Source organism: Schistocerca cancellata, chromosome 12 (assembly GCF_023864275.1).
Source record: "Schistocerca cancellata isolate TAMUIC-IGC-003103 chromosome 12, iqSchCanc2.1, whole genome shotgun sequence".
Taxonomy (NCBI): Eukaryota; Metazoa; Arthropoda; class Insecta; order Orthoptera; family Acrididae; genus Schistocerca; species Schistocerca cancellata.
In genome coordinates this window covers 20358965-20385798 of record NC_064637.1, presented here as the reverse complement: position 1 = coordinate 20385798, position 26834 = coordinate 20358965, and the positions used below count along the sequence as shown (strand labels likewise).

The following is a 26834-nucleotide window of genomic DNA, read 5'->3' as shown; positions in this document are numbered from 1 at the left end:
TGTTTGTGTGTGTTTGTTTGTGTGTGTTTGTTTGTGTGTGTGTGTTTGTTTGTGTTTGTTTGTTTGTGTGTGTTTGTTTGTTTGTGTGTGTTTGTTTGTTTGTGTGTGTTTGTTTGTTTGTGTGTGTTTGTTTGTTTGTGTGTGTTTGTTTGTTTGTGTGTGTTTGTTTGTTTGTGTGTGTTTGTTTGTTTGTGTGTGTTTGTTTGTTTGTGTGTGTTTGTTTGTTTGTGTGTGTTTGTTTGTTTGTGTGTGTTTGTTTGTTTGTGTGTGTTTGTTTGTTTGTGTGTGTTTGTTTGTGTGTGTGTGTTTGTTTGTTTGTGTGTGTTTGTTTGTTTGTGTGTGTTTGTGTGTGTGTGTGTGTTTGTTTGTGTGTGTGTGTGTGTGTTTGTTTGTGTGTGTGTGTGTGTGTTTGTTTGTGTGTGTGTGTGTGTGTTTGTTTGTGTGTGTGTGTGTGTTTGTTTGTGTGTGTGTGTGTGTTTGTTTGTGTGTGTGTGTGTTTGTTTGTGTGTGTGTGTGTTTGTTTGTGTGTGTGTGTGTGTGTTTGTTTGTGTGTGTGTGTGTGTGTTTGTTTGTGTGTGTGTGTGTTTGTTTGTGTGTGTGTGTGTTTGTTTGTGTGTGTGTTTGTTTGTGTGTGTGTGTGTTTGTTTGTGTGTGTGTGTGTTTGTTTGTGTGTGTGTGTGTGTGTGTTTGTTTGTGTGTGTGTTTGTTTGTGTGTGTGTGTGTGTGTTTGTTTGTGTGTGTTTGTGTGTTTGTTTGTGTGTGTTTGTGTTTGTGTTTGTTTGTGTGTGTTTGTGTTTGTGTTTGTTTGTGTGTGTTTGTGTTTGTGTTTGTTTGTGTGTGTGTGTGTGTGTGTTTGTTTGTGTGTGTGTGTGTGTTTGTTTGTGTGTGTGTGTGTGTTTGTTTGTGTGTGTGTGTGTGTGTTTGTTTGTGTGTGTGTGTGTGTGTTTGTGTGTGTGTGTTTGTTTGTGTGTGTGTGTGTGTGTGTTTGTTTGTGTGTGTGTGTGTGTGTGTGTGTTTGTTTGTGTGTGTGTTTGTTTGTGTGTTTGTTTGTGTGTGTGTGTGTGTGTGTGTTTGTTTGTGTGTGTGTTTGTTTGTGTGTGTGTGTGTTTGTTTGTGTGTGTGTGTGTGTGTGTGTGTGTGTGCGTTTTTGCTTTTGCGTTTGCGTTTGTTTGTGTGTTTGTCAACCTAGTTTGTGGTGCCGGAACTTTTTTGTGGTAAGTTTTTATTTTTTTGTTGCTAGTGTATGTGTGGGGGTCGAAGGAAGTGTTTTATTGAAATGTGTGGCTGTGAATGTTGGTATTGGTATGGGGAGAAGTTTTTGGGCTATCTAGGTCAAGGGAAGTGCTTGATCTTAATTTATGGGATTGGGAGATGTTTTTGAGCTATATAGGTGAAGGGAAGTGTTTGATCCTAGTTTATGGGATCGGGAGCTGCTGTTTAGCTATATAGGTCAAGGGAAGTGTCAGATTCCAGATGATATTGGGGAGTTTTGTAATGTCAGTTTTTTTCGTCGTTTTGCGTGGTATTGTATGTGGGTGGGTGTCTAAATTTGCTTATATTTAGTTTGTCCGCACCCAAAAACCCCAAATTTCCTGCGCTTGTCCCATTAGTGTCATTAGGCTTTTTGTGGAACGTGTGTGTGTGTTTTTTCGATGTATTTTCGTCTTCATGATGTGTATGTAATGACTTTATACGTGCCGTATTGGAATCGTGGTTTATAGTCGTTTGTCATATTTGTGACGTCATGGGTCAAAGCAGATGGGCGGGATCGGACGCTTCCGTATTTCCTAAATTGATAATTTCCTGTTACCTTTGGATCAGCATACATCCCTAAAAAATCTTGTTCTTGATAAACATTCTGCAATCTCAACTTACACTTTGTGTTTCTGTACATCTCATAATTCCATTTGTTGCTTATATGTACTTTCTCATAATGAGCCAGAACTGGCTGCAGAATGAAAATAAAGACTGAAACAGACCTGTTGGTTTCTTGGTGCTGAATATGTCTGATGAATTTATTTATTGCTGATGAGATGTTCACTGTATGAAATTTATTTACAATTTTATATATATCCCTAGTGGGTTAGTGCATGATAGAGTACATACCCCAACCCCAAACCAAAAATCAGCACAGTGTAATAGTGTAGCAAGAGGTCTCGGTTTGTCGCAAGGTGTTACTCTGGTTAAGTGTTGATGTAGCCAACAAAGCTGAAAGCTAAATATAGGTATTTGTGCAGGTGGCTATGTAGCATAGCCCAATGTTTGTGCCATTTTTAAAATACTGTGCCCTGTTTATCGTAAGTTTTGCCATGAAAACTTAAACTGTGTGATAAATTCAGAAAACCTGTTTTAGGTAATGAGCAGGCTTTAGAGTACTTTGATACATTGTGTACACGTCCTGTGCATTAACTACAAAAAACATAAGGGGGGGGGGGGGGGAGGTGGTACTTCATAACTTTCACCCATGAGTGTGATAAAACATGGTTGTAGATCACAGAATTTTTCATGACTTACTACACATAAAGTACAATATACAATGCCATTTGTGATATAAGTGAGTGATATATAAGTTTTTTAGTAGAGTACGCAGCAGTAGATAAGATTGCTCATTCTAACTGAAAGATAATTAGGTCAGATGCTGTATGAAGTTGAAGCTGAGTCCTGTTTGAAACTATTATATCATCATAAAAAAGTATAAATGCTTTCAGTAAAAAACATGTTTCTTGTTATTGTAAGGCAGTGGAGGTAATTTCTTTCTTTTTAGTTAAACTACTAATTTGATATGTTCAGGGTTTCTGCTGCACTTACAGATTTTTGTGAATAAAACAGTCTTGGCTGCTTAACATTTCTTCCTTTATAATACTTTTTGGCTTCTGCCATCTGATGATGATCTGCAATTAAGACTATATGCGCATAAAGAATGACAAGTGTTCACTACTCAGTATCAAGGTACAAAAGGTAAATAATTAAAAGTTAAATAATTGTAAAAAGCTAATGCACCGAATTTGTAAAACAAGGTTCGCCGGCCGCGGAGGTCTCGCGGTTCTAGGCGTGCAGTCCGGAACCGCGCGACTGCTACGGTCGCAGATTCGAATCCTGCCTCGGGCATGGATGTGTGTGATGTCCTTGGGTTAGTTAGGTTTAAGTAGTTCTAAGTTCTAGGGGACTGATGACCACAGATGTTAAGTCCCATAGTGCTCAGAGCCATTTGAACCATTTGTAAAACAAGGTTCAGTTCAGCGTCAAAAATATATGCCTAATTGGGGTGTTAGCTGGAACTTAATGTATTTATTTCATTTTATGAGCCAAGATAGTCCCCTGATTAGGCATTTGTTTTTGATGTTGACTTTTGCAAGTTGTAAGGTTTGTTGAATCAGGTTTTTATAATACTGGCAATTAAAATTGCTTCACCACGAAGATGATGTGCTACAGACGTGAAATTTAACTGACAGGAAGATGCTGCTGTTGTTGTTGTTGTGGTCTTCAGTCCTGAGACTAGTTTGATGCAGCTCTCCATGCTACTCTATCCTGTGCAAGCTTCTTCATCTCCCAGTACCCACTGCAACCTACATCCTTCTGAATCTGCTTGGTGTATTCATCTCTTGGTCTCCCTGTACAATTTTTACCCTCCGCACTGCCCTCCAATACTAAATTGGTGATTCCTTGATGACTCAGAACATGTCCTACCAACAGATTCCTTCTTCTAGTCAAGTTGTGCCACAAGCTCCTCTTCTCCCCAATTCTATTCAACACCTCCTAATTAGTTATGTGATCTACCCATCTAATCTTCAGCATTCTTCTGTAGCACCACATTTAGAAAGCTTCTATTCTCTTCTTGTCTAAACTAGTTATCGTCCATGTTTCACTTCCATACATGGCTACATTCCACACAAATACTTTCAGAAACGACTTCCTGACATTAAAATCTATACTCGATGTTAACAAATTTCTCTTCTTCAGAAAAGCTTTCCTTGCCATTGCCAGTCAACATTTTATATCCTCTACTTCGACCATCATAAGTTATTTTGCTCCCCAAGTAGCAAAACTCATTTACTACTTTAAGTGTCTCATTTCCTAATCTAATTCCCTCAGCATCACCCGACTTAATTCGACTACATTCCATTATCCTTGTTTTCCTTTTGTGATGTTCATCTTATATCGTCCTTTCAAGACACTATCCATTCCGTTCAACTGCTCTTCCAAGTCCTTTGCTGTCTCTGGCAGAATTACAATGTCATCGGCGATCCTCAAAGTTTTTATTTCTTCTCTATGGATTTTAATACCTACTCCGAATTTTTCTTTCGTTTCCTTCACTGCTTGCTCAATATACAGATTGAATAACATCGGGGAGAGGCTACAACCCTGTCTCACTCCATTCCCAACCACTGCTTCCCTTTCATGCCCCTCGACTTTTATAACTGCCATCTGGTTTCTGTACAAATTGTAAATAGCCTTACGCTCCCTATATTTTACCCCTGCCACCTTCAGAGTTTGAAAGAGAGTATTCCAATCAACATTGTCAAAAGCTTTCTCTAAGTCTACAAATGCTAGAAACGTAGGTTTGCCTTTCCTTAATCTAGCTTCTAAGATAAGTCGTAGGGTCAGTATTGCCTCATGTGTTCCAATATTTCTACAGAATCCAAACAGATCTTCCCCTAGCTCGGCTTTATTTTCTCCTTTCATCAATTAAATTCAATATTTCTTCTGTTACCCAAGGATTTCTACTAGCCCTAGTCTTTTTACCTACTTGATCCTCTGCTACCTTCACTACTTCATCCCTCAGAGCTACCCATTCTTCTTCAACTGTATTTCTTTCCCCCATTCCTGTCAGTTGTTCCCTTATGCTCTCCCTGAAACTCTGTACCCCCCCTGCGGGTCCGGGGTAAGAATAGGCCCGAGGTATTCCTGCCTGTCGTAAGAGGCGACTAAAAGGAGTCCATCCCCCTCACGGGGGTAGTTAGCGCCTGCGTCCGGAGACGGACGGTTCCACGACCTATAATCGTGGTCTTTTTGGTTTTTCACTTCTCGTTTCTTCCTTCCTTTTGTTGGTTCGTTTCTTTGCTATTCTCCACCTCACTGTCTTCCTTACTCTTTCCCTTGACTTCTCCTTGCCTTCTCATTGCCTTTCTCTCCTTGCCTTCTCATTGCCTTTCTCTCCTTGCCTTCTCATTGCCTTTCTCTCCTTGCCTTCTCATTGCCTTTCTCTCCTTGCCTTCTCATTGCCTTTCTCTGCTTGCCTTCTCATTGCCTTTCTCTGCTTGCCTTCTCATTGCCTTTCTCTGCTTGCCTTCTCATTGCCTTTCTCTGCTTGCCTTCTCATTGCCTTTCTCTGCTTGCCTTCTCATTGCCTTTCTCTGCTTGCCTTCTCATTGCCTTTCTCTGCTTGCCTTCTCATTGCCTTTCTCTGCTTGCCTTCTCATTGCCTTTCTCTGCTTGCCTTCTCATTGCCTTTCTCTGCTTGCCTTCTCATTGCCTTTCTCTGCTTGCCTTCTCATTGCCTTCTTCTCCTTGCCTTCTCTGGTCTCCGCCTTGGCGTTTGAGACAGTCTGTCCTCTTTCTCCCTCTCTCTCTTCTTTTTCCTCCTCTTCCTTCCTCCCTGTGCGTGTCTGAAGGCCGACCCACGCGTTCGCACGCGTACTAGGTGACGGGGTAACGCGTAAGTCCCCGCCCTGGGTAGACATGTAAGGCACGCGCGTACCCCCTGGTAAAGGCCAGGCCCGGGGAGGGGTGATTGCCTGAGCTGATACCTTCTGACCATGCCGATTGGTCCCTCCGTCTGTTTCTCGGGAGGTGTGACCTGAGGTGTAAACATTCACCTAAGGCGGGAGTGCCCTCTGAGAGGGTCCCCACAAGGAAGGAGCGCGCCATCGGAGACGCTGGCAATCATGGGGGATTCCTCCGCAATGGATTCTACTCCATCTGTCTCGACTTCGACCCAAAAACGGAAACGTGACCAGCCAACAGTGACAAAAGTACTACCGCCTGCCCCACAGTTCCTCGTAGTTTCTCGCACTGAGGACGGAAAGGATTTTTCCTCTGTCAACCCTTTTGTTATTCAGAAGGGCGTTGATGCCATAGCCGGATCTGTCAAATCTTGTACCAGGTTGCGTAACGGCACCTTATTACTAGAAACTGAGAGTGCCTTTCAGGCACAAAAACTGCTTCGGGCCACCCTCCTGTACACGTTCCCTGTCCGGGTGGAGGCCCACCGAACTTTGAATTCGTCTCGTGGTGTAGTCTATACTAGCTCCCTCGACGGATTGACTGACGAGGAGCTTCAATCTTTCCCCGCTGAGCAGGGCGTGACGGCTGTCCATCGGGTCATGAAAAAGGTCAACAACGACCTTGTACCGACCCGGACACTTTTCTTGACCTTCGATAGTGTTAAGCTGCCATCGCGCATCAAGGCAGGCTACGAGGTTATTTCTGTTCGCCCCTATTTCCCGACACCTACGCGCTGCTACCAGTGTCAGCGTTTCAATCACACTCGACAGTCTTGTTCCAATGCGGCTAAATGTGTCACTTGTGGCAGGGATGCCCATGAGGGTGACTGTCCACCTCCGTCTCCTCGTTGTGTGAACTGTCAGGGTGACCATGCCGCATCCTCCCGCGACTGTCCCATCTATAAGGAAGAACGCTGTATCCAAGAAATTTGGGTCAAAGAGAAAGTGTCCACCTCGGCTGCTCGCAAGCTATTGGCTAGTAGGAAGCCCACGCTGCTCCCAGCGGGGAAATATAGTACTGTCCTCGCCTCTCCTCGGACTACCCGGGAGGTAGCAACCCAGACATGCGATCTGACCTTCAGCACCACGGTCGTCCGTTCGGCCAGTGCTAAGATCGCGCGGTCGACGTCTCCTCTTCCTCCCATCACACCAGACACCAGCCACTTCCTCAGCTTCTGCTAAGTCGAAGACCCCGAAGTCAGATGCACGGTCCTTCAAGAAGGAACCATCCCGTGCAGACTTCCTCCGTCCCTCGACCTCCCAGCCTTCGACCGGTACTTCCACCAAACGTCCTTCCAAAAAGGCGCATAGGAAGCACAGTTCTCCTTCTCCGCCACGGCGCATTCCTGCGCCACCCAGCAGTTGCCGCCCCAGGCCGTCATCCGTTTCGCCTGGCCGCACCGCCGGTAGCCGTATATCTGGCCGTTCACCGGCGGAGGAAGCTCCCCCTCCCGGCCATCCTCCCGAGATGGCCGATGACCCTATAGACCCCATGGACGATGACTGTCCGCCTACTGATAGCGGCGGCAGTGCTCGCTCGAAGCCAGGCCCTAAGCGGCCTTCGAGGTGACCCCTTCTCTCCTCTTCCTTTTCTTATGATGGCACTTATTCACTGGAATATTCGCAGCATTCGCTCCAACCGAGAGGACTTGAAGTTGCTGCTCCGCTTGCATCGTCCGCTCATCGTAGCCCTCCAGGAAACGAAGCTACGCCCATGCGATCACATTGCCTTGGCACACTACACCTCTGTGCGTTTTGACCTACCCCCTGTGGTAGGTATCCCAGCTCATGGAGGGGTTATGTTGCTGGTCCGGGATGATATTTACTACGATCCCATCACGTTGCACACCGGCCTGCAGGCAGTTGCCATCCGCATTACTCTCCCCACTTTTACGTTTTCCTTTTGTACCGTTTACACTCCATCGTCCTCTGCCGTTACGTGTACAGACATGATGCAACTTATTGCTCAGCTACCTGCACCGTTTTTGTTAACTGGAGACTTCAATGCCCACCATCCCCTTTGGGGTTCTCCAGCCTCCTGCCCGAGGGGCTCCTTGTTCGCAGACCTTTTCAACCAGCTCAATCTTGTCTGCCTCAGTACTGGCGCCCCTACTTTTCTTTCGGACACATCTCATACGTATTCCCATTTAGACCTCTCTATATGTACTCCCCAACTTGCACACCGGTTTGAGTGGTATGCACTTGCTGATTCATATTCGAGCGACCACTTCCCGTGTGTTATCCATCTCCTGCAGCATACTCCCTCTCCGTGCTCCTCTAGTTGGACCATCTCCAAGGCAGACTGGGGGCTCTTTTCTTCCAGGGCGACCTTTCAGGATCAAACCTTCACAAGCTGCGATCGTCAGGTCGCACACCTCACGGAAGTCATTCTCGCTGCTGCTGAATATTCCATCCCTCACCCTACTTCTTCTCCACGTCGCGTACCGGTCCCCTGGTGGACCGCAGCATGTAGAGACGCTTTACGTGCTCGTCGACGTGCTTTACGCACCTTTAAACGCCACCCTACAGTGGCGAATTGTATTAATTATAAATGTTTACGTGCTCAGTGTCGTCGTATTATTAAAGAAAGCAAGAAAGCCAGCTGGGCTGCTTTCACAAGCACCTTCAACAGTTTTACTCCTTCTGTTGTCTGGGGTAGCCTGCGCCGGCTATCTGGCACTAAGGTCCACTCCCCAGTTTCTGGCTTGAAGGTCGCGAATGAAGTCCTTGTGGCCCCTGAGGCTGTCTCCAATGCCTTCGGCCGCTTTTTCGCCGAGGTTTCGAGCTCCGCTCATTACCACCCTGCCTTCCTCCCCCGCAAACAGGCAGAGGAGGCTAGGCCACCTGACTTTTGCTCCTCGAATTGTGAAAGTTATAATGCCCCATTCACCATGCAGGAACTCGAAACCGCACTTGGCCGATCACGGTCCTCCGCTCCAGGGCCTGATTCTATTCATATTCAGATGCTGAAGAACCTTTCTCCTGCGGGTAAAGGTTTTCTTCTTCGTACATACAATCGCATCTGGATTGAGGGACATGGTCCCGCATGCTGGCGCGAGTCTATTGTTGTCCCGATTCCTAAGCCAGGGAAGGACAAGCACTTGCCTTCCAGTTATCGACCTATCTCACTTACCAGCTGTGTCTGTAAAGTGATGGAGCGAATGGTTAACTCTCGATTGGTTTGGCTGCTAGAGTCTCGACGCCTACTTACCAATGTCCAATGTGGATTTCGTAGGCGCCGCTCTGCTGTTGACCATCTGGTTACCTTGTTGACCTTCATTATGAATAACTTCTTGCGGAAGCGCCCGACCGCGGCTGTGTTCTTTGATTTGAAGAAGGCTTAAGACACCTGTTGGAGGGCGGGCATTCTCCGCACCATGCATACATGAGGCCTTCGCGGTCGCCTCCCTCTTTTTATTCGTTCCTTTTTAATGGATCGACAGTTCAGGGTACGTGTGGGTTCTGTCCTGTCCGACACCTTTCGCCAGGAGAATGGGGTGCCACAGGGCTCAGTTTTGAGCGTTGCTCTGTTCGCCATCGCGATCAATCCAATAATGGATTGCCTCCCAGCTGATGTATCAGGCTCTCTTTTTGTGGACGATTTTACCATCTATTGCAGCGCGCAGCGTACACGTGTCCTGGAGCGCTGTCTTCAGCGTTCTCTTGACCGTCTTTACTCCTGGAGTGTCGCCAATGGCTTCCGTTTTTCTGCCGAGAAGACGGTCTGTATTAACTTCTGGCGCTACAAAGAGTTTCTCCCACCGTCCTTACGACTTGGTCCCGTTGCTCTCCCAATCGTGGAGACCACCAAATTTTTAGGCCTTACCTTTGACAGGAAACTTAGCTGGTCTCCACATGTGTCATATTTGGCCGCCCGTTGTACCCGTTCTTTAAATGTCCTCCGTGTTCTCAGTGGTATGTCGTGGGGAGCGGATCGAACCGTCCTACTTCGTCTATATCGGTCGATCGTCCGCTCCAAGCTGGATTATGGGAGCTTCGTATACTCCTCTGCACGGCCATCCATCTTACGCCGCCTCAACTCCATACAACATCGGGGTTTACGACTTGCGATCGGAGCATTTTATACCAGTCCCGTAGAGAGTCTTCATGCTGACGCTGGCGAATTGCCACACACTTACCGGCGCGATATACTGCTTTGTCGGTATGCCTGTCGGCTACTGTCAATGCCCGACCATCCGTCTTATCGTTCCTTTTTTGACGACTCTCTTGACCTTCAATACGGGTTGTATGTCTCTGCCCTGCTACCCCCTGGAGTTCGCTTTCGTCGCCTCCTTCAACACCTTAATTTTTCACTCCCTGCAACCTTTCGAGTGGGCGAGAGCCGCACGCCACCTTGGCTCCAGGCTCAGGTCCGCGTTCACCTTGACCTGAGCTCGCTCCCAAAAGAGGTCACCCCCGGTTCGGTCTACCACTCCCGTTTTTTGGAACTTCGTTCGAAGTTCATCAACATGACTTTCATTTATACAGATGGCTCTAAGACCAATGACGGGGTCGGGTGTTCCTTTATTGTCAGGGCACAAAGTTTCAAATACCGGCTCCCTGACCATTGTTCGGTCTTCACAGCTGAGCTCTTTGCCCTCTACCAGGCTGTTCTTTACATCTGCCGCCACCGACATTCTGCTTATGTCATCTGCTCAGATTCTCTGAGCGCCATCCAGAGCCTCAGTGATCCGTACCCGGTTCACCCTTTCGTACACTGGATCCAACGCTCTCTTCAGCGGCTGGTGGACGTCGGTCCGCCGGTTAGCTTTATGTGGGTTCCTGGCCATGTCGGTATCCCTGGGAACGAAGCTGCAGATGCCGCGGCCAAGGCTGCGGTCCTCCAGCCTCGGACAGCTTCTTGTTGTGTCCCTTTGTCCGATTTTAGCAGGGTCATTTGTCGGCGCGTTGTGTCGCTGTGGCATGCCGATTGGGCTGCACTTAACGACAACAAGCTTCGGGCCTTAAAACCTCTTCCCGTGGCTTGGACGTCCTCCTCACGCCCTTCTCGGCGGGAGGAGGTCGTTTTAGCAAGGTTACGAATTGGACACTGCCGGTTCAGCCATCGCCATCTGCTGACGGCTGCGCCTGCGCCGTTCTGCCCATGTGGGCACTTGCTGACGGTTAGACACATTTTAATGTCCTGTCCAGATCTTAACCAACTGCGCCTCGATCTTAAACTGCCTAATACTTTCGATGCAATTTTAGCGGATGACCCACGAGCAGCTGCTCGTGTTCTTTGTTTTATCAGTTTGACGAACCTCGCTAAGGACATTTGATGATGTTGTTTTTTAATCCTATGCCTGTCAGTCTCTTTTATCGTGTTTTCCCCTTTTAGTTGTTGTTGTCAACTTGTGCCTCGCGGTGCATTCTTAGAGTAGTCAGGGCGCTAATGACCATTGAAGTTGTGCGCCCTAAAACCACAAAAAAAAAAAAAAAAAAATGAAACTCTGTACAACCTCTGGTTCTTTCAGTTTATCCAGGTCCCATCTCCTTAAATTCCAACCTTTTTGCAGTTTCTTCAGTTTCAATCTGCAGTTCATAACCAAGAGATTGTGGTCAGAGTCCACATCTGCCCCTGGATGTGTCTTACAATTTAAAACCTGGTTCCTAAATCTGTCTTACCATTATATAATCTATCTGAAACCTGTCAGTATCTCCAGGCTTTTTCCATGTATACAATCTTCGTTTATGATTCTTGAACCAAGTGTTAGCTATGATTAAGTTGTGCTCTGTGCAAAATTGTACCAGGCGGCTTCCTCTTTCATTTCTTACTCCCAGTCCATATTCACCTACTAAGTTTCCTTCTCTCCCTTTTCCTACTGATGAATTCCAGTCTCCCATGACTATTAAATTTTCGTCTCCCTTCACTATCTGAATAATTTCTTTTATTTCGTCATACATTTCTTCCATTTCTTAGTCATCTGCAGAGCTAGTCGGCATATAAACTTGTATTACTGTACTAGGCGTGGGCTTCGTGTCTATCTCGGCAAAAATAATGCGTTCACTATGCTGTTTGTAGTAGCTTACCCGCATTCCTATTTTTTTTATTCATTATTAAACCTACTCCTGCATTACCCCTATTTGATTTTGTATTTATAACCCTGTATTTGCCTGACCAAAAGTCTTGTTCCTTCTGCCACCGAACTTCACTAATTCCCACTATATCTAACTTTAACCTATCCATTTCCCTTTTTAAATTTTCTAACCTACCTGCCCAATTAAGGGATCTGACATTCCACACTCCGATCCGTAGAACGCCAGTTTTCTTTCTCCTCATAACGACATCCTCTTGAGTAGTCCCCACCCGGAGATCCGAATAGGGGACTATTTTACCTGCAGAATATTTTACCCAAGAGGACGTCGTCATCATTTAACCATACAGTAAAGCTGCATGCCCTCGGGAAAAATTACGGCTGTAGTTTCCCCTTGCTTTCAACTGTTCGCAGTACCAGCACAGCAAGGCTGTTTTGGTTAGTGTTACAAGGCCAGATCAGTCAATCATCCAGACTGTTGCCCCTGCAACTACTGAAAAGGCTGCTGACTCTCTTCCAGAACCACACGTTTGTCTGGCCTCTCAACAGATGCCCCTCCGTTGTGGTTGTACCTGCGGTACGGCCATATGTATCGCTGAGGCACGCAAGCCTCCCCACCAACGGCAAGGTCCATGGTTCGTTGGGGGGAGGAAGAAGATGCTGTGATACGCAAATGATTAGCTTCTCAGAGCATTCACACAAGGTTGTCACCAGTGGTGACACCTACAACGTGCTGACATGAGGAAAGTTTCCAACCGATTTCTCATACACAACAGTTGACCGGCGTTGCCTGGTGAAACGTTGTTGTGATGCCGCGTGTAAAGAGGGGAAATGCGTACCATCACATTTCCGACTTTGATAAAGGTCGTATTGTAGGCTAACGCGATTGCAGTTTATCGTAGCGCGACATTGCTGCTCGCATTTGTCGACATCCAATGACTGTTGACAGAATATGGAATCGGTGAGTTCAGGAGGGTAATAAGGAACGCCGTGCTGGATCCCATCGGCCTCGTATCACTAGCAGCCGAGATGACACGCATTTTATCCGCATGGCTGTAACGGATCGTACAGCCACATCTCGATCCCTCAGTTAACAGATGAAGACGTTTGCAAGACAACAACCATCTGCACGAGCAGTTCGACGACGTGTGCAGCAGCACGGACTATCAGCTTGGAGACCGTGGCTGCGGTTACCCTTGACGCTGCATCACAGACAGGAGCGCCTGCGTTGGTGTACTTGACGACGAACCTTTGTGCACGAATGGCAAAATGTTATTTTTTCGGATGAATCCAGATTCTGTTTACAGCATCATGATGGTCGCATCCGTGTGTGACGACATCGTGGTGAACGCACATTTGTCATTGCCATACTGGCATATCATCCGGCGTGATTGTATGGGGTGCCATTGGTTACACGTCTCGGTCACCTCTTGTGCGCATTGACGGCACTTTGAACAGTGGAAGTTACATTTCAGATGTGTTAAGACCTGTGGCTCTACCCTTCATTCGATCCCTGTGAAACCTTACATTTCAGCAGGGTAATGCACGACCACATGTTGCAGGTCCTGTACGGAACTTTCTGGATACAGAAAATGTTCAACTGCTGCCCTGGCCAGCACATTCTCCAGATCTCTCGCCAACTGAAAATGTGTGGTCAATGGTGGCCAAGCAACTGGCTCTTCACAATACGCCAGTCACTGCTCGTGATGAACTATGGTATCATGTTGAAGCTACATGGGCAGCTGTACCAGTACACCCCTTTCAAGCTCTGTTTGACTCAGTGCCCAGGTGTATCAAGGCTGTTATTGTGGCCTGAGGTGGTTGTTCTGGGTACTGATTTCTCAGAATCTATGCACCCAAACTGCTTGAAAATGTAATCGCATGTCATTTATAGTATAATATATTTGTCTAATGAATACCTGTTTATCATCTGCATTTCTTCTTGGTGTAACAATTTTAATGGCCAGTAGTGTAAAAATTTGTAACATCTAATATATCATCCTTGTAGCATGATATTTTATGTCATGCTGTCTGTTGGCTTTTGTTTTGGGTTCTTCAGCTGATGTACGATTCATAATTTTTCTGATGTTTTGCCAGTAAAAGTGGCTGGCATTGTCAAAGCTTCATCCTCCATTGCTGGTGGCGGAGTGTAGTGGAGTCGAGCTCGCAGCTGTAGATTTTATGTACCTTGTGTGCAGATGTCCAAGGACCTTGTTCCATAGTAAATTCCGGTGTGGTTCTTAGCTTGCTATGTGCAGCAGTCGTTCTGCAGCATGGGAATTCAGGATCCGTTCACCTTGAGGTGTTTTCCATTCTTGTTAGTTAGTGCCGTGTTTGTGTATTTCTGTAGCTGCTCTGATCAAGCAGGTGTGATAGCTCTTGTCTACAGCAGTAACTTCCATTTCGATGAATTTTACTGTGCTCAGTCACACACAATGCGTACTATGTACATGTGGAAAAGTTTGTATTGGAATGACAGGATGATCAATGAACACCAGGACCACGTAAAATAAGCGGCATTGCAGGTTGGGGCAGGTGCAGAAATTTGTCTGGCAGAGCATGAGACCAGCCACATAGTAAAATTTGCTGACACAGAAGTTACTTGTGTAGAGATTAGCTATCACACCACCTTGTTCGGAGACGCCATAGAAATACGCAACATGACACTAGCTTCAACAAGAAAGAAGAAAGCTTCAAGGTGAACAGACCCTGGATTCCCTTGCAGCAGTGAATGACTGTTGCAGATAGTAACGAGAGAACTGCACCGGAAATAACTACACCAAACCGAGCAGTCTGTGTGCAGTAGTCTGTTTGTGTGCCAGCAGTAGTCTGTTTGTCGCCAGCAGTCTGTCACGAAACCTTCAGTTACTTTCTACCATTTTTTGTAATGGACATGCAATTCTGTTCTTTTAACTTGAGTTAGTTTTTATGATGGAATTAGCTGAAATAGCATTGTAAATAAATATATTAAGTGATGCTGATGTTTTTATTTGTGGAATATTCACAATGATCATGGACTTGTACAGGAAATTTATTTCCTGTATTGTCACTTCCAGATTGTTGCATGAGAATCTCTATGTTGAAGCTTTAACATGACAATACATGTAATCATTTGTCATTGCAATAGCAAGATGGCATGTCTGCTTAATGATGGGACATATGTGGTGCACTTGTTGTCTAGGGGTAGTACCTGTGAGTACCAATCAAACTGTCCATGGTCCCAGGTTCGAAACATGCCACCACTTAAATTTGATTAATAATCGTGATTGTCAGCCAAAGACTTCCGGCATAACAAGCCACCCTCATTCTTTCAATGGTCGGCCTTCTCAAAAGGATGAGGAGTGGACAGAGGTTCAGAGCAACTGGGGTGGGTAACTGCCCTTAAAGGCAGAAAAATCAGCAATGATAAACAGCATGAGGATGCAGAAGGCGAAGGAAACCACTGCATTAGAGGCAGATAACTTGTATCCTCAGGACATGTGGCCTGTAAGTGAGTGTGTCATGATGACCTCTCCATTGCCAAAAGATTCTGGACTAGTCCCCTGTTCAGATCTCTGGGAGGGGATTGCCGTAGGGGAAGGTGACCTTGAGAAAAAGCTTCAATAATCAATGAAAGGATAACATTCTAAGAGTTTGGCCATTGAATTTCAGAAGTTCAAATGTGGCATGGAAGCTAGAAAATACTGAAAAGGGAAATGCAGAGGCTCAATCTAATTATAGTAGTAGTGGTGAGTGAAGGGAAATGAAAAAGAAAGATTTTTGGTCAGATGAGTATATGGTAATACCAACAACAGCAGAAAATGGTATAACATAAGAATAATTTATTATGAATAGTGTGTGCCCCCTTGCAGGTCCGGGGGCTAGAATAGGTCAAAGGTATTACTGCCTGTCATAAGAGGCAACTAAAAGGAGTCTCATGCTTTTTGACCTTTGTGATGGTCCTCTGTAGGGTTTGACCTCCATTTTTCAAAATTTTCCTGACGAGCAAGCCAGTTGGGTAAGGGCACCTTACATGGTGCTTCGTGTCCATCGTGCATCGAGATATATAGCCAACTTCCTTCTTCTGGCATTGCAGTCCCACTCATCCTCCATCTCTTGGGTGAGGACACCTTTGTGATTGTTTTCCTCCACCCACTATGCAGTGTAGTTTTCTGCACCGATGATGACCATGGAATTCTTTGCACCTCATATCCAGCACTGTAGCATGTCCGTTGTGGTGGGGCTGCCATGTACCCTGTCGGTTGATGCCTCCACCGTTAACTCCCCACGTGTGCCAAGGAGTAGATGCCACTCACCCTGGGGCATCAGGACTCCCGGCAATGGCCATCATGCCAGGTGGCCTTTGCTGCGGCCGGGAGGTGCCCGTGCTCCCGCACCACCTACTTCGGGTGCAAAAACCCCCCCGCCCTCCCTCCCCAACCATCAGGGATTTCAGTCTCCACTTCTGAGCCAGAGAAGCGTAAGGCCTCTTCGGCTCCTCTCACCAGGAAGGGGTCCCTTTGGTCACTTTCTTCCAGGTTTCTGCTAGTGGGAAAGGTGACACCTGCCAGTGGCTGAAGAGCCCAAAAGCAGCTGGTTGTAGGGCTTCACACTCATCCTCAGTCCCAGAGACTAAATCAGTGAAGTCCTCCCAGCTAGGGAAACCCAAGGAACAGTACGAGAAATCAGAAAAGAAGACCCCCAAGAACAAGGAACTTGTGGTGGCGCCCACACCACTGCTTCCTAAAAGCTCTGCTGGACCCTCACACACAATGGATATAGACTGCTCAGGCAAAAAGTCGGTGGCAGCAGGTGACCCTGAGGCATAAACTGCCTCATTGAACGTTCCAAACCTTCCCAGTCGCACGCTGATGTCATTCTCCAGTGGAATTGCGGCAGTTTTTTGCACCACTTGGCTGAGCTATGGCAACTGTTAAGCTTTACACCTGCTTTCTGCATTGCCCTCCAGGAAACCTGGTTCCCGGCAATGCAGACACCTGCCCCCTGCAACTATAAGGGATATTATATGAACCGTAGCTATTATAATAGTGTCGGGTGGAGTTCACATTTATGTCGTAAACTCTGTCTGTAGTGAAAATGTGTGCCTTCAAACCCCTCTTGAAGCTGTGGCTGTCAGAATATGGATGACACTGGAAATAACTGTCTGCAACGTATATCTCCCTCCAGATGGTGCAGTACCCCTGAATGTATTAGATGCACTGATTTATCAACTCCCTAAACCTTTCCTACTTTTGGGAGATTTTAACGCCCATAACCCCTTGTGGGGTGGCACCGTGGTTACTGGCCGAGGCAGAGCTGTTGAAACTTTACTGACGCAATTCGATCTCTGCCTCCTAAATACTGGGCCTGCCACACATTTGAGTGTGGTTACTTAGTTACTTGACCATTGATTTATCAATTCGCAGCCCAGGACTTTTCCCATCTATCCACTGGAGATCACGTGACGACCTGTGTGGTAGTGACCACTTCCCCATCTTCCTGTCACTGCCCCTGCGTCAGGCCCACAGATGCCTGCCCAGATGGGCTTTAAACAAGGTGGATTGGGAAACTTTAACTTAAACTCTCCCTGACATGGTAACATCGATGTGACGGTTGAACAGGTGATCCCTCGCTCTTTAGGGTGCCCCCCCCCCCCCCCCACCCCCCCCCTCCCCGGCGAAAAACAGTCCCTTGGTGGTTGCCGGAAATTACTGAGGCAATTAGGCAATTAGTTGGCAAGCTCTACAGTGACATGAGCGGCACTCTTTACAGTATCTGATAGCCTTTAAGCGAGTCCGTACCCGTGTATGCCAGCTTGTAAAACGACGGAAACAGGAGTGTTGGTAGAGGTAGGTGTCGACCATTGGGTGCCATATGTCACCTTCCCATGTCTGGACAAAGATCAGATGTCTTTTTGGGTACCAGACCCCAACAGGTGTCCCTGGTGTTACCATCAATGGCGTGCTCTGTACCGACGCAAACGCGAATGCCGAGCACTGTGTTTGAACCTCTGTGTTGGAGAACTACACCCCAGCCTTTTGCACCCTGAAGCGGTGAGTGGAAAGGAAAGTCCTCTCATTCACTACACGCCACAGTGAACCCTTTAACGCTCCATTTATGGAGTGGGAGCTCCTCAGCGCACTTGCACATTGACCCGGCACAGCTCGTGGGCCGGATTGGATCCACATTCAGATGATCTCTCTTCTGACTACAAGTGCCATTTCCTCATCATCTTCAACTAGATCTGGTGTGATGGCCTCTTTTCATCGCAAGGCGGGAGAACACTGTCGTTCCACTGCTCAAACCCAGTAAAAAACCCCTTGATGCGGATAGTAATCGGCCCATCGGCCCTACCAATGTTCTTTATAAGCTGCTGGAACATATTGTGTGTTTGTTGTTGGGTTGGGAGATGGAGTCACATGGCCTAATAGCTCCATGTCAGGGCGGTTTCTGCCAGGGTCGCTCTACCACTGCTAATCTTGTGTCCCTCAAGTCTGCCATCCAAACAGCTTTTTTCAGATGCCAACATCTGGTTGCTGTCTTTTTTTACTTCCGTAAAGCATTTGACACGACCTGGTGACATCATATCCTTGCCACATTGTATAAGTGGGGTCTCCACTTATCCAAAACTTCCTCTAGCTCCGTACTCTCTGTGTCCAGGTTGGTGCCTCCCATAATCCGCCCCCCCCACCCCCCTCCCTCATATTCAGGAGAATGGCATTCCTCAGGGCTCCGTATTGAGTGTGTCTCAATTTTGTAGTGCCAATCAACGGCTTAGCAGCAGCTGTAGGGCTGTCGGTCTCCCCTTCTCTGTATGCAGATGGCTTCTGCGTTTTGTACTGCTCCTCCAGTACTGGTGTTGCTGAGCAGCACCTGCAGGGTGCCATTCACAAGGCACAGTCATGGGCGCTAGCCCACAGCTTCCAGTTTCCTGCCGCAAAGTCGTGTGTCGTGCACTTCTGTCAGCATCGTACCATTCGTCCGGAACCTGAACTTCATCTTATTGATGATCCACTCACTGTAGTGAAGATATAGTGATTCTTAGGACATCCAGAAGCTCAATTGACTTAGTCAGCGTAAGCAGAAGTGCTGGCAGCATCTCAGTGCCTTCCGCTGCCTGAGCAACACCAACTCGGGTGCAGATCGCTCTACGTTGCTGCAGCTCTACAGAGCCCTTGTTCAATCCTGCCTTCACTATGGGAGTCCGGTTTACGGCTCGGTGGTGCCCTCAGCATTGCGTTTAGTCAACCCAGTGCACCACTGTGGCATTTGCCTAGCGACAGGAGCTTTTAGAAAGAGTCGGGTGACCAGTGTCCTGGTGGAGGCCAGAGTCCCTCGATTGTGGATCTGATGTGCACAACTTCTTGACAGTTTTGTTGCACACATTCGTAGCTCCTCTGAGCATCTGAATTACTGTCTTCTTTTCCCGCATGCAGCAGTTTACCTCCCGCATCGGTGGCCAACATTAGGGCTCACGATTTCGGTTCGCGTGTGATCCCTTCTCTCTGAACTGGAGTCCTTCTCTTTACCATCTCTGCTTGAGGTCCATTCACGTACACCTCCACGGTGTATACCTCGGCCGAAGCGTTGTTTGGACCTTTTGCACGGCCCTAAGGACCATTTTAACCCCGACGCTCTCTGCTGTCGCTTCCTCTCAATTCTTGACGTGTACTGGGACTCCGAAGTTGTTTACTCGATGGCTGATGGTAATGTTAGCTTCGCCTATGTTCAGAGACCATATTGAACAGCATTCCTTGCCTGCCAGCTGCAATGTATTTACTGCAGAGCTGGTGGCCATATCTCATCCACTTCAGTACATTCGTTCCTGTTCTGGTAAGCAGTTTCCTCTCTGTTCTGACTCCCTGAGCAGCTTCCGAGCTACCGGCCAGTGCTATCCTCGCCATCCTTTAGTAGCAAACATGCAGGAGGCCACGTCTGCCTGGGAACGGTCCACTTGTTCAGTGGTGTTTGTGTGGACCCCAGGACACGTTGAAATCCCAGGTAACGAACTTGTTGACAGGCTATGCGGAAACCTCCCCTGGAAATGGGTATCTCTGATGAAACTGCCGTGTGTTCTGTCTTATGTCACAAGGTTTTTCAGCTTTGGGAGACGGAGTGACGTAACAGTATGCACAACAAACTGTGTCATTAAGGAGACTGCGAATATGTGGAAGTCTTCCCTGCGGGCGTCTTGCATAGAATCAGTTGTTCTTTGTCGACTCCGTATCGACCGTACGTGGCTCACACCTAGTTACCTCCTCCGTCACGAGGACCCACCTCAATATCGCTGTGGCTTCCAAATTACAGTCGTTCACCTCTTGCTGGACTGCCCACTTTTAGCCGGTCTGTGGCGGACTTTTAAATTTCCCAGCACCCTACCTTCAGTGTTAGGCGACAATGCTCCAACAGTAGCTTTAGTTCTATGTTCTATTTGTGAGGGTGTGTTTTATCATTTGATATGAGTTTTAGGGTATGTCCTTTGTCCCTCTGTGTCCTCCACTGTACGGCTTTTAGGGTGGTGGTTTTAATGTAATGCAGAGTGGCTCTCTTCTCCTTTCTATTCTCATGATCAGCCAGCCATGGTAATCTGCATTCTAGTTTCTAATTTATTTTTTCTACTTCAGTAATTGTCGTAAACCTCTTTGTCTCACTTTGACTCGGACACACAAACAAGTGATCGTTACTTAGTTTCTGGAATATGACAGTTTTGTCTCCTGTTAGGATTTTGTATCGACATCTTGCTTCCCGTTGATAGAATTTTTTAAGCATTTCCTTACAGTAATTGACACTTCAGTTTTGTGGCATTTGTTGGGACTTTTTCATAGCTAGATGTTAATGCAAAATCAAATACGTTGCAGTCTCATCGTGCCTTGGGATGTATCACAATAAGTCATGTGCCAGTCCTTCCGGATCTCATCTTAACATAATTTACTTCTCACAGAATCATGTTTGTGATGAATTGTAAACAGCCATCTGTGAAGGTGATTATCAAAAGTTGAACAATAGGATTTGAGGCACGGTTGTTGATTTTGGCCATTACAAAATTGTTAAGTCATATAACAAATCTCTCACACACAATTTCCATTTTTCGCAAGTTTCCTTAAATGCAAGCTGAAAAACCTTAGCCAGTTTCTGGTGAGCTGCTAGAATGAGTATGGTACAACTGGTGTCGTGCTGAAGTGGGGTTGATTGGTTGTGATGACACAGTTCTGTAGCAGTAGCCTGAAGTCTAGTTTAGGGTGAAAGGTGATAACTTGGTCGAGTTGATGAAAGCAATGAATGCGAATGCTAAGTAAAGGTTGTTGTAAGACTGGCATCTAGTATAGTCTAGGTTCATATTTGTTTGTATTTAAACAGTTCACTACAGCCGAACACTGGTTGTGCTGTTGTCATTCTAGTTGTTTGTCTGTTTCTGAGCTGTTTTTTCTAACAGTAACAAATGAAAAACTTTAAAACAGTGGTAACTGTGCATTTCACTAGGTGACACTACTGTGCTGTGTAATTTGCTAAATATTTGTAAATACCCTGATATTTTCTGATGTCTTGTAACTTTTGTATTTATATTATTTCTTTGACTATTAACTTTTATTTTTAACACGGCAAACCAATCGTAATAGCATGTTGTACTATCCAGTGTGTGTAATCCACAAATACGACCAATCATAGAAGAGATGATGATGCGCATCCGTCCAGAAGAGGAGGTGAAGATGATACGGAGACGTGTGGCTTTGAGTGAAATGAAAAAGAAGTCTGAATCTGATGAAAAAAATGTAAGTTTGCACTATTTTAAAAAAGTCTCTGTGGTGATTATTTGCTGTTATATATTGTTAGTGGTCTAGTCGTAACAGATCTTCCTATCCATTCTTTTTGCATTAGCGTTACCATTACTGATACACCTGTGATTTTCATCTGTACTTTATCATTCATAGACTGCTTGAGCAGATAGCAGCAGACCAGATCTATGTCATTCTGTTTTATGTATGTGCTTATTTAACCCAGAAATTGTCATGATGGTGTAAGATGTCTCACCATAACACTATGAATACAAGTAGCTCCAGTATACATGCACACAGAATGTTTTATGAGGCTAGGACAGTTGGTTAGCTGTGGTCTTGTTGAAGGCACATATCTGGTATTTGCCTGAAGTGATTTAGGAAAATGACAAAAAGCCAAAATCTGGGCGACAGGACAGAGCAAACTATTCCCGAAGATGAAGTCGGTGTCTGTACAACTGCAATGCTTCATTCAGTTGGTTCCAGTTGTTCATTGTTCTTATGTTAATTACATAACCTGCATGTACTCCCTCGATGGTAATATAGGTGAGCCATAATGGTGTGGTTAAGATTTGGGAAATCCAAGAATCTTGGGTTGTTGCCAGATTGTAATCAGTCACTTTCTGCTGCAAGCCTCGGTTCCACTTCAGTGTTCGGTGTGGCAGTGAAATGTTACATGTCTCAGTGATTGGGTATTTTTCATAACAGTCTGTATGCCATGTTCTGAGTGAGCAGACTATTATTTCAATTGCTCTGTCTGCAACAAATTTCAGCTGGTAATAGCGAATATACTGTTAATGATTTATTAGAGGAGGAGATGCACTTGGATCGTAAGAAGAGATTCCAAAATCGGATATTGGGTTTTAAGGCATACCCAGATGCAGATACTCGGATCACGATTGAGTAATGAAGAGTAGAGAGAAGTGTAAGATAATCTTCTGGAAGAATCAAAGTGGAAGGAGTTGGATACTGAAGCACTGAGGATGGGCGAGATGTGTTAGAGGTTATCTAAGGCTGTAGATGCTGTGACAAAAAATTCACAGTAGGCAGTTCAGTTGAAGAGGAATGAACTTTTCAAAAAAGGGCAGTCACTTAAGTTGAGCAGACAGACATAAAGGCAACGAAAGTGACTGTAAAGAAATGTTGGGTTACAGAAGAAATACAGGGTGAGCACAAAGTCTTGCCCTGATCATAAAAAATTATAACAGAATAACCATTTGTCATAATAAGTTACATTTGATGCTGTTACATAGGCTAGTGTTACTAGTTGTTGCGACCAGTAGATGGTGCTAGTGCTCCACAACACCAATGCGGTCTGTTAGGTCACGTTAATTGCTGGAGAAATGGCATCAGAGCAGGTGAAAGAGCAGTGTGTGCTTTCTTTTCACAAAACGAAATCACCAGTCGGTGTTCGGCGTAAATTTCAGGCTTCGTATGGACGCAGCCCTCCTGACTTTAAATCGGTAAAGCGAGGTATGCAAAGTTTAACGAAACGGGCAGTGTTGAAGATCGTCCTCGAAGTGGCAGGCCTTGTGTAAGTGATGCAACTGTTGATAGTGTTAGACAATCATTTCGACAGAGTCAGTCTAAATCGACTCGTCGAGCTTCTTGTGAACTTCAAATATCGCAAGCAAGTGTGGTGAAGATTCTTCATGAAAGGCTTAGGTTGTGTGCTTACAAAGTGCAAATCTTGCAGGCCTTGCAACCGAATGATTTGCTGACACATGCTGAATTTGCAGCTGACATTCTAAACAGGATTGATGGTGCTAATGATTACTTAAATCGCATATTCTTTACTGATGTATCCACCTTTCGTGTCAGTGGAATGGTAAAGAGGCATAATGTCCATACAAGGGGTTCAGAGTCTCTACATGCTACTGTACAGTTACTGTGGAACAGTGAAAAAATGAATGTTTGGTGTGGCCTCATGCATAACAAGGTTTTTGGTCTGTTTTTCATCACGCAAAAATCCATTACCGCTAACATTTACTTCCATGTTTGGCAACAGTTCATTGCCACACAGTTAGAAGAATATAGACCGTGGATACTTTTCCAGCAAGATGGAGCACCCCCCATTGGGCTTTGATGGTGCGTGATTTCCTGGATGAAACATTTCCGGATCGGTGGCTTGCAAAGAACGGTCCAACACCCTGGCCACCCTGCTCTCCAGATATTACGCCCCTTCACCTTTTTTTCTGGGGCTATATCGAGGACAGTCTTCGTCACACCAGTTGCTGACATTGATGAACTGAAGGCTAGGATACAAGTTGCTGTGGATACCGTGACAGAATACATGTTACGAAACACCTGGTGGGAACGTGAATACCACCTCAACATTCTCCAAGCTACCGAGGGAGCACACATTGAGGTTTACTAACATAAGTGGTCTAAAAAAAACTAGTAACTAGTAACGGCATCAAATGTAAATTATTATGTACTTTCAACATAGCAGCACAGTCAGCAATTGTGATAATCTAATATATAAGAAACTATCAGCCTCGATTGTGGTAATGAAACAAACCTTTACCTAGGTTTCAGCCCAAATAATTGAGCCTTCTTCAGAAGATATACCTGAATCTATAATTTGTCTAAGAGGGCATGGTCTAGAAATAAGACATGCCCTCTTAGACAAATTATAGATTCAGGTATATATTCTGAAGACGGGTCAATTATTTGGGCTGAAACCTAGGTAAAGATTGGTTTCATTACCGCAATCAAGGCTGATAGTTTCTTATATATTAGTAAATTATTATGTCAAATGGTTATTCTGTAATTGTTTTCATCATAGCTGCACTAGTTGGAACACTCTCCCATAACCTCCAGGCCTCGATCTTCCCTAATTGCTGTCCTCCATCTGCCTCTGCCCACTTCTCTTCTCCCCCTCTGTAGCACTGCACACCAGTGTGCATGGGTCAGTGAAGTGGTGAAATGCACCTATTCTAAACTTGCCAAATTACTTGTGCTCGAGCTACAGAAAGTGGTATTAGTTGGGGTAATACACTGATGACTTCAGGGAATTGCTTCCGATGTATGAACACACATGCTAAGAAGTGCACTGACCAGTGAAGGAGGTTATTGAGAGTAACATAGTACTTTTTAATTTCATTTATCTTCAGTAAAATTTGTAAGCAAATGTGGTGCCATATTATGTCTGAATTACCTTCATTCAAATATTTCTTGGAATAGTCTTTCGCCGGCCGGAGTGGCCGTGCGGTTCTAGGCGCTACAGTCTGGAGTCGGGCAACCGCTACAGTCGCAGGTTCGAATCCTGTCTCGGGCATGGATGTGTAGGATGTCCTTAGGTTAGTTAGGTTCAATTAGTTCTAAGTTCTAGGTGACTGATGACCTCAGAAGTTAAGTCGCATAGTGCTTAGAGCCTTTTGAATCAATAGTCTTTCATTGTGACATTCTCAACCATTTTGTTTCAAATACTACTTCCAAATCAGTTTAAAGTTGATGTGACATGCTTTTGGTTTTGGTTGACACTATTTTTGAATACTGAGGCGAGTATTTTTTGTACTGTAGAACAATAAAAATTCATTAGTAAATTTGTTGTGAGCTACTTTACCTTTCCTTCATACTGTGTTCTAATAACTTTCCTCAGTATAAATAAAATATATAGTAAATTATTACATATTCCTGTTGTTACAGAGTATTAATATTGAACATGCTATTCATATTGAACATTATACTGGGTGTACATAAAGTCCAGGAACACTTTAAATTATTTATTGCACACGAACTAAATATTGTACAGATGTCATGCATATTGCATTTTGAAGAGAAACTCTGAAAGGTGCGTTTTTTTGCAAGCATTGAGTATGCAAACCGTGAGTGACTCGGCAGATGTCAATATGGTAATAGAATTCTTGCCATGCCCGTACCAGTGTGGCAGTCACTTCTTGTATTCTCCCGGATCTCTTCTACGTTGAGTGGTAGAAGCAGTACGTACACCAGATCATTAATTTGTCCCCATAGAAAAAAAGTCTCACAGTGTGATTTGGCGATTGGGGAAGCCATTTCATGAAGCAGCTGTCCCCTTCTGTAACACGGCCGTGTTTTGGCTAGCACTGACTATTGGCAAATTGCCAAACTACGCTATGGCTGTATATATGGGGGGGGGGGGGGGGGGGGGAGGAGAGAGACTTTGAGTTTCTCTTCAAAATGACATATGTATGATATGTGTACAGTGTTTGGTTCTTGTGCAATAAATAATTGAAAGTGTTCCCGGACTTGATGTACACCCTGTATTCATATTTCTTAGCAAACTTGTTTACAATGCTAGCTCAATGTGTAATAACCACCATTAAATCAAGTGGCAACTAAAAGTGTTTAATTAGCAGCCATGGAAGTTAGATAAATAAAACTTGCTCTCACATACAACAAAAAATTACTTCTGGAAAATTTGGAATTTCAACCTGGAAATCTCAGAAATTGTATGATGAGTCATCACCTTGAGCTTTTTTGCATGTTGATTGTTTTCCATATTTCTCAGCACTGACAGACAGTTTACTAAATTTATTGAAAATATTTATATAGTATGTCTGTCTTCCATAAACAGCTATCTGATGACTGACACTGGTCTATCAGTCCAGTTGTCATTACATTGAAGCCAAACCCACAAAAATAACAACTAATTATTAATAATGCTGCATTTTATTTCTTGCAGTCAAAGGAAGAAGAAAGGTTAGCATTGCTAAGAGAATACAGAGCATTAAAAATGGAAGTCCAGGAAAAGAAAGCAAAGGAATTAGCACAAAAGGAGAGGATAGAATCTCTTAAAAGAGAGATCAAAGAAAAACGTACGTCTTTTCCAATGTTGGTTAGTTAATGCCTTGTAATATGCAATAGTTGATTTTAATTATTGTTAATATTACTATTACTCGTAGTGTTTCAATATTTATACCACCATACTGCTGAAATTCAGTCCCAGTAGTGATCATTCAAATGGTGTCATAAACTGTCTTTGAGAGTGTGCTACAGAAAGTGCTAAAGTTGGAGAAAAATGTATGAGAATTCAGGCAAAGGAATTGCTAAAAGTATATAGACATGGGCACCATTAAAAGGATAGACTGCTTAAATACTACTTTGATGGTTGCTAGAAAGTTTTTCCTTTACTGTAGTGTAAATGATGTGCTGCTACTCTGTCAGAAGATTATAGGCATCTTTGCAATCATCCAATATCTTTCTTAGAAGCAGAGCCACATGACATCATCTGAAAATCTTTTTGGAAGGTTTCACATCCACATATATGCATTATTCCATCCAGGAATTTCCAGTGTTATGCATTCCCACATGTTGCATGATGTTGAAGAGAGTGGGGG

At 45.0% G+C, this 26834-nt stretch overlaps 1 protein-coding gene across 2 annotated transcripts in view; it reads left to right on the top strand.

Moving 5' to 3' along the window:
* The window catches only part of LOC126109578 (disks large homolog 5-like), a 721341-nt gene that overhangs the window by 617334 nt on the left and 77173 nt on the right, over positions 1-26834 (top strand). Inside the window, exons 2-3 of one of the 2 annotated variants that reach the window (XM_049914609.1) lie at positions 21372-21507; positions 26180-26312. The exons of the other annotated variant lie outside the window; for it this stretch is intronic. Coding sequence (XP_049770566.1) covers positions 21372-21507; positions 26180-26312 — 269 coding nt within the window. The remainder of the gene's footprint in view (positions 1-21371; positions 21508-26179; positions 26313-26834) is intronic. 2 annotated transcript variants of the gene reach the window in all.